This window comes from Nicotiana tabacum, chromosome 11, assembly GCF_000715075.1.
Source record: "Nicotiana tabacum cultivar K326 chromosome 11, ASM71507v2, whole genome shotgun sequence".
Classification (NCBI taxonomy): domain Eukaryota; kingdom Viridiplantae; phylum Streptophyta; class Magnoliopsida; order Solanales; family Solanaceae; genus Nicotiana; species Nicotiana tabacum.
The window spans coordinates 15,720,411-15,728,444 of NC_134090.1; the positions used below are offsets into that span (position 1 = coordinate 15,720,411).

An 8,034-nucleotide genomic window follows, 5' to 3' on the forward strand; every position below is an offset into this window, starting at 1 on the left:
TTAAAGTCATATGACGAATCTGTTTCTTGTTCAAATTTGGCGTAATCTTAAAGTCTTCAGACATAGAATGTTCAAATTTGTGCCAAAGTTCTTTCGGATTAGCAGGAATACAATACACCAATAACGTAGCAAATAAACGTCTTAAACTATAATGCATTTGATATCTTACAGCTTCTGACATACAGTCAACCAAGTTATTGTGTCATTGTAATAATCCTTTTCTCTCTGCGGTTTCTCTAAATGTAATGCAACATACTCCATTTATAGTTAGCAAATGTTGATATGATTTTGGTCCTCTAATATTCATTAATAACAATCGAAGATAGTATCTCTCCCCCTCTGTAGGATGACATGTCACAATACGTCCAATAACAGTACCCCGTTATCGACGTGTCCACATCCTATATTGTTTGGACCATACAAAATATTTTGAAAATTCCTTGTAAAGTAACTTTAGATTCTTAGCATCTTTGTTTTCTCTGTTCATCAAAAAAGTTCAGTCAACATTGTTTTCCTAATCATGGGATTACTTACAATTGTATTTATGGTCTATGTGATTTTAAAAGAGACAAATTGTTGTCCTTCAAGATGTACCTGAAGATGGTAAACTGTTGGGATGATTTCGCTTATGGGAACACCAAATAAACGCCAAGTTGCCTCTGGCGGCGAAACCCATCTAGCAGATTGATATTGTTTGATCTCATCTATTTCAATATTTGGATCATCAGCATGTATGAAAAAGCAATTTTATCATGTTCCTTGCAAATATATTTATAAAGATATTTGACAACTTTAATATCGGAACAAACTTCAACATTACTATGATAAATAAATTTGCTCAATAGATATGGATTGTAAGGAACCACCCAGGAGTTATCAAGAAGTTGGCCTCTAGTAGTTACAACTTTGCCTGTATTTCGTCTTTGATATATTGGATACCCATCTTTTCCCTTAGATGTGTGATCAGCAAATTCTTTTGGATATTCAAACTTACAATATCCTTTTTTTTCTATATAAGGACATTTAGGATTTAAGTTGCCACAAGGTCCATGCATCATATGTTTAGTAACAAGTGTATACAAGTAATCATTTGTATCACGATCAGGCAATTCGGCACAAATAATTTTATCATAAGCTTCTGGAGTTAACAATTTATATTTGTTGTTGAGTATGATAAGAAAATGAGCATGTGGAAGACCGCACTTCTGAAATTCAATAGTATACATAAAAGCTGCAACTCTACCAAATATGTTTCTCTTTAGTATATCTGTTTTCATCTCTTCTACCTTCGCTCTAAACACTCGACTAACTAAATCAGGCTGATTTTGTACCTCAGCTATTACCAATAAATGTTCTTCTATTTCAGGCCAAGATGGATTACATGTCATTGTCAAAAATATATCAGGTTTTCCAAAATGTTACACTAACGCAATAGCATCCATATATCTTCGATGCATATCTCTAGGACCTCCTACAAAACTCGCAGGAAAAAAACTTTGTTCACCAATATTTGATGCATCTCTCTCTCCGTGTCAGAGAACATTAAGAAGCTAATGCATCAACTCGAAATAAATCTTGGTTAAGTGAATATAAATCTAACCTTTGAGTATCAAGTTTGATGAATTGATCAACTGAGTACTGTTTAAACGTTCTCCCAGCATGTAAAACTTGATTTTCTTCGTCATCCCTCATTTGAATCTTATAGCAATAATACTCACAGCAAGATACAATATTTCTTTTTTGTTTCTTTTTTTTTTGCAGAAGTTCTGCTTCCATATGAAGAAACATGTCAATTGAGGACATATTTTCTACATTCGGAAGTTGCTCATGTTTACAGTAAATTCAAGTACTAATAGTATTGTTCTTTTGAATAATCTTTTTAATACCACAGTGCCATCTGTTTTGTCCATAAGAAAATAGTAATGGATACTGCAACGGATCATAACAGCCGTAATAATAATTTACTAATTGGATCTTACAACTATGTGTATAAATTCGAAAATGTACGGTAAAGAAATATTGGAACTACTCTCATCTTCTATCCATATTGCTGCTACTTCTGACGATGTTGGTAAGTTGTATGTTCTTTGATCTAAACCAGAGTTAGACTTAAGCGCAATATAAAGTTGGATAACTCTGAAATATCTGTTAACAATTTCAAGAAAATGCAGTATGGGTTCATTTTTAATGTGTCCATCAAAGTTCTGATAACTGATTCATTAAGCTTGTCAGAGAATGCCATCCGATTTGCTACCTCATTATTTGTATTGTAGAAATACAGCTGTAGATTTTTAGCCGGTTGACTCGATGGCACAAGTCATCTATAAAATGATACATTTTTTTCTGAACTCTAAATGTATAAATACCACGATTTCTTCTTGCTAAATCTCTGTCATAATTTACTCCAAGAGAAGTAAATGCGAACATGTTATTATACATTCTAACATAAGTGCGAAAATATTCACATTCCTCAGAGTTCCCTAAATAAAGCTTTAGCAATTCAGCAGGCATTCCATAGTGAATCAATTTCACTGAAACATTGTCACAACAAAATCCCGGTGGTTCATATTCAAATCTTTTGGCTCTACAAAATTCATAGTTTGATACAGGTTTGAGTCTGAAAGAGCTATTAGGCAATTCATTAGTGTTGCAATGACCCAATATTCTATTTTTACGACCTGTATATCTCAAATTTTAGGAAAGGAAAATATAGGAGAAAAAATGACAAAAATGATTTGAAGGGTAGATGAAAAGAAACCTTTCTATGATGTTGTATGTGACGTAATGTTGTATTGTTCAGTGCACGTTTCTGAGGTGGACCCTAATATATAATGAATTATCACATAAGTTTGGATATGTAAAAGAAATTACAAATAACACCATTGTTCCAGGCTTACCAACTTCAAAAGCGCATGAGCTACTACCTATATCTCTGCCATTATCAGAAATAACGGAAGCATCAACTGAGTTCCCATTTGCTAAGACAGACAAAGAGAAAACAAGTCAATTGATGTATGGACATATAAATTAAAACATACACATATAAGAAGCAAGTTATTAACTAAAAAACTAATACTGTACTAACTTGTGTACAAGAGAGAAGATGAGGCTCCTCTTACACCAACTGTATTCTCAATCTGCTCTTTGCTAAATTGGCAAGAAGTTGGTACCTCGGTGGAATTACCAATAGGATTATGTGTGGTAGAATGAAGGTATACCATTCGTTGTTGCATTAAGTTTAATTCTCTTCTGTCCGCCGACTTCTCTCTATATATATCACGGTGTCTTTGTTTTATTTTGACACCTCTTTCTTCAGAGCATTGATGCTTCCCTATTTTGGGGGGCATATATAATCAATAGTTTTTTCAAGCCTAGACGTCTCTTTAGCTAAACTTGATCGCTGCCAAAAGAAATGAAGAAACTTCTGTTAAAGTTGTTAAATTGCTCTGCACAAACCATTATCGGATTATGAAAACAAATATGCATGAGAAATTACTACAGCTCATTTTGATACACCAGTAAACTTAGTCTAACAACAAACTAATATCAAACCTCTATTGATCCACCCTCTCCCAAATCAAAGCATTTGAAGATCATCACTTGATTGTTCATAGCCATTCTTAAAACAAATGAAGACATTAGGATTCGTTTACAGACTTTGATATGCACATGTAGGAAAGAGTTCTATAAAAAAAATGCATTTGTGTCACGACCCCAACCCCGGTCATGATGGCGCCCAACACACTGCTAGGCAAGCCCGACCATTCAACAACATTATCCTAAATTCTTATTCAGATTATAGATAAAATATCATAGAGAATTTACTAAGTCATTTCATTCAAGTGTATAATTAATAATAAAATCTGCGGAGGTTCAATTAAAATACCACATCATAGCCCAACAGAATCCGGTGTCACGAATATGAGCCTCTAATACAGAATATTCACCTATAACAAGTCTGTCTAGGAAAAATACGGAATAAAAGATAGAGATAGAGGGGAGAGATAAAGCTATGAATGCCATGCAGCTACCTCAATACTCTCGGATACTGTTGTTCAGCTAAACAAATCCTCACTCAGCCTGTGGTGTACCTGGATCTGCACGCAAGGTGCAGGGAGTAATGTGAGTACTCCGACCCAGTGAGTAATAAACATAAATAAAGACTGAGAATAAGAAATCATACAAAAATACAAAGTAAACTATAACTGGCAGTTTAGAACAACCAATAGTGAAGCAACAAGTCAATTAAGTCAGAGTACCAAATACTGAGACATGTATAACAGATAAAAATAAATGCATGAGTGCAATGCAATGCATATGATGGTACACTCTAGTACCCACTGCGGTGTGCAGCCCGAGCCATCCATTTATTTATCGTTGACGGCGCTCACTAGGGGTGTGTGCAGACTCCGAAGGGGCTCCTACAACCCAAGCGCAATATCAAGCCATCTCGTGGCATCAAATCTAGGCCCTCAGCCTCATATCAATCTCAGTATAATCGCCTAGGCTCTCAGCGTCAATATCAATGTAATCAACCAGGCTCTCGGCCTCAATATCAATATAACAGTGATGCGGCGCGCAGCCCGATCCATGCTCAGTCCAAAAATCATCATAAGCCCCTTGGGCATTTGTAAAACAATAGTTCTCAGCCCGAAATATCATTTAAGTTTTCAAATCTTAGAATGATGGCTGAGTTTGCAAAACAGTATTTAAAACCTTGGACTGAGGTCAAATGATATGCAAAATATGCGAAAGCAGTGATATCAATCCCTGAAGGATTCAAATAATTGGCAAGAAGCCCAAATGTAACAATTAAATCCAAGTAAGTATGATTCTCAATTTAGTTCAGGTAGAAAACACGGTAAAAACATATCTCGGGACGGACCAAGTCATAATCCCCAACGGTACTCTACCCCACGCCCGTTATCCGGCGTGCAAGTAACCTCAATATAGCGTTACGATGTGAAATTTTGGGGTTTCAAACCCTCAGGACATCATTTACATCAATTACTCACCTCAAGACGGTCAAAGTCTAGCTCGTTATGCCCTTGCCTCTCAAATTACCCTCCTCGTGCGACTAATCTGCCCAAAATCACAACAAATATGTCGCATTATGCTAAAGAGACAATACCCAATTGAAAGCAATCGAAAAATATCAAAATTCACGAATTTGACAAAACCCGAGCCCCGGTTCCACGTCTCGAAAAATCAGAAAATTAACATCACCGGATTCCTTGTCTCGCCACGAGTCTATACATCCCAAGAACTCCCAAATCCGAGTTCAAATGACCCATCAAATCCTAATTGTTTGGTTTCAAAATTCAAGCCCTAGTTCTTGATTTGTAGGCTTATATTTCATGAATCTCTAGGTGGAATTCACAATAAAAACGAGTTCTAAGTCCAAGAAACTTACCTCAAGTCGTTCCCCCTTGAATCCCTCTTTAATCTCCACCAAGAAGCTCTCAAAATGATCAACCATGGAGGAAAAATGACCCAAAATCGCGGATGAAGTGTTTTATAAACTCACTGCCCAGGATTTTTCGGAAGTACTGTTCACCCGCGCAGTTACTGTTCATGCTGCTAAAAAAAATACAGCAACAGCCAAAGAAATTGCAGCACTTTTCTTTTTACTAAAATGGCTCTAACTCCATCATACGAACTCGGAATTTGATGATTATTGTTCCTATGAGTCACAAATAATGATACAAACATAGTCCTTCAATCGAAACTCAATTTGGAGCTCGTTTGCTCAGTGCGATATCCATTTCGCTCGTTAAACAATTAACTCATGTTTCGTGTAAAAAACCCAATCGCGGCTTGATGAAATTAGACCAAACTTTCCAGATCACTCCTATAATTCATTATTTAAATTCTGGAAATCTCAAAATAAAATTTTGATCTCTAGAACTAAAAATGGACCTTTGGATCATTACATGCTTATGCTCAAACGACAAAAATCTTCCAAAAACTCTTCCAAAACTTATCCGAGCCTCATGGGACCCCGACCAAACATGCCAAAATAATTCATAACATTATTAAAACCTCTTCCAATCATTAAAATACCTCAAACAATATCAAATTACCCAAAACTCATCGAATTCAAGCCTAATTTTCTAAAAACTTCCGAAATACACTTTCGATCAAAAACCCGACCAAACTACGTCCGAATGACCTGAAATTTCGTACACATATCCCAAATCACCTAACGAAGCTACAACAACTCTCGGAATTCCATTCCGACTCTCGAATCAAAATCTCACCTATCAACCGGAATTCGCCAAAATACTAACTTCGCCAATTCAAGCCTAATTCTATACCGGACCTCCAAAATTACTTCTGATTACACTCCTAAGTCACAAATCATCCCCGAAGCTAACCGAATCATCCGGATTCAAATCCGAGCCCTCTAACACATAAGTCAATGTCCGGTTGACTTTTCCAAAACAAACCTTCCTTAAAGAGACTAAGTGTCTCATTTCCTACTAAAACCAATCCAAATCAACTCGTTCACACCCAACACTGATAATGAAGCATAAAGAAATAGGAAATGGGGAAAACGGGGAGGTAACTCACGAGACGACCGGTCGGGTCGTCACATCCTCCCCAACTTAAACAAGCGCTCGTCCTCGAGCTGGAGCACATAATAACGGCTTATAGAACTTGAAAAGAAAAATCTAAAAGAACATTACGTGGAACCATCACATTGTCACTCTTACTCCAAGAAAAGCAGAAGAGGTTTAGCACTTGAAGCCACAACTTATGCCCATGTTGGTCAAACTAACAATTTTCTTTTCAAAGGTATCCAACTGAATGAATGAACTCTGGTATCCAAAGATAAAAAAAAACCAAGATTTTTCTAAGATGACCTATATCATCTTCCAAGCAGTAGCTATGATATAATTTAGCCCCACGAAAATGAGAACAAAACCATGATACTCCTTCGAACAACAGAGATAAAACTAAATCACAAATACTTAAAAGATAGAGAAGACAAAAATATGCATAACAAATTTAATAGAAATGGTAATTCATTGAAGAATTTATTCAAACACCTAGAGAAGAGAAGACATTGGTAGTAATTTTATACCTTTAAAAGCCACCACTAACTATTGGCACGTCTAATTGCCAAAATAAAAGCTAAGTAAACTAATACTGAAAAATAACTTGGAAAGCTCTGCTAAAAGGGGAAAATGGCATATCAAAAGATACAATCTAAGTCTAAGTAACTAAAGCTGAAACATATCTTGGGAAACTTAGCAAAAAGGAAAAGATAAAAAAACGCATATGTAAAGACATAATCTTTAGATGGATTAAATCAAGAATTCAAGAAATGATCAAAAACATTAACTAAACATGGATGATTACTGTAATTGAATCTATTAATTTTAGAAAACAAAAAAGAATCAGAATACTATAAATTAACAATGGATTAGCTGATTTACAAAAAACTTTTGACTCTTACATGAGAATCACTGTATATTTTTTTTGATTTGGTAACCTTGGCCAAGATCATAGTAATACTCAAAATACCATCCATAGAAGAAAATCATCCTATATAATAATTACCTTCAAATAAGTAGAAAATTCGAAAAAGAACTTCTCAAGCAGCAGTCGCTATAACCCCTGATTAGCAAACGCTGTGTTCTTCAGAGAAACTCAACAGGAAAACTAAACAAAATAGGAAAAGAAGATCGTTCAACGGAGCAGACACAACAACTTAAGTTCGAAGTTCCCCGAGAAAAAGCTAAGGTAATCCAAAAACGAAGTTCTAGAGAGGAGAGTATAAGTAGGTGTATAATTTTATGTACTATACGGAATTACTTTGCAGCTGTCAAAAGTAATCTACGTGTTGCTTTGTAAATATAATGAGTCAGCCCAAGATGTAAAACCTGTCACTTTTAGAGCTAAAGTAGCAATGAAAGGTCAAAAGTGAATTTTGAAAATACCTAAAGAGTTTATTGTATTTACAAAATGGTGTGATGGCAGTTGATGTAATAATGTTAAAAACCAAGGGCAAAAATATTATGGCTGAAG

At 35.4% G+C, this 8,034-nt stretch overlaps 1 protein-coding gene and 1 long non-coding RNA gene across 4 annotated transcripts; both read right to left on the reverse strand.

The window, feature by feature from the left end:
* Positions 1 to 461: 461 nt before the first annotated feature.
* Positions 462 to 1,388, reverse strand: LOC107764197 (uncharacterized). The gene is made up of 3 exons (XM_075224113.1): positions 821 to 1,388; positions 595 to 704; positions 462 to 479 (listed from the first exon to the last, which is right to left on the reverse strand). The coding sequence occupies exons 1-3, from the start codon at positions 1,386 to 1,388 to the stop codon at positions 462 to 464; spliced, it is 696 nt and encodes a 231-aa protein (XP_075080214.1).
* Positions 1,389 to 2,510: 1,122 nt separating this feature from the next.
* LOC107764199 (uncharacterized) lies at positions 2,511 to 7,830 on the reverse strand. Of its 3 annotated transcripts, XR_012696427.1 has the most exons (6): positions 5,414 to 6,591; positions 5,016 to 5,082; positions 4,032 to 4,097; positions 3,086 to 3,400; positions 2,898 to 2,978; positions 2,511 to 2,821 (listed from the first exon to the last, which is right to left on the reverse strand). It is a non-coding gene; the product is annotated as an uncharacterized LOC107764199 (long non-coding RNA). The 3 variants fall into 3 exon arrangements; XR_012696425.1 differs by having other exon boundaries at positions 2,511 to 2,978; XR_012696426.1 differs by lacking the exons at positions 5,016 to 5,082; positions 5,414 to 6,591 and adding an exon at positions 7,567 to 7,830 and having other exon boundaries at positions 2,511 to 2,978.
* Positions 7,831 to 8,034: the final 204 nt, after the last annotated feature.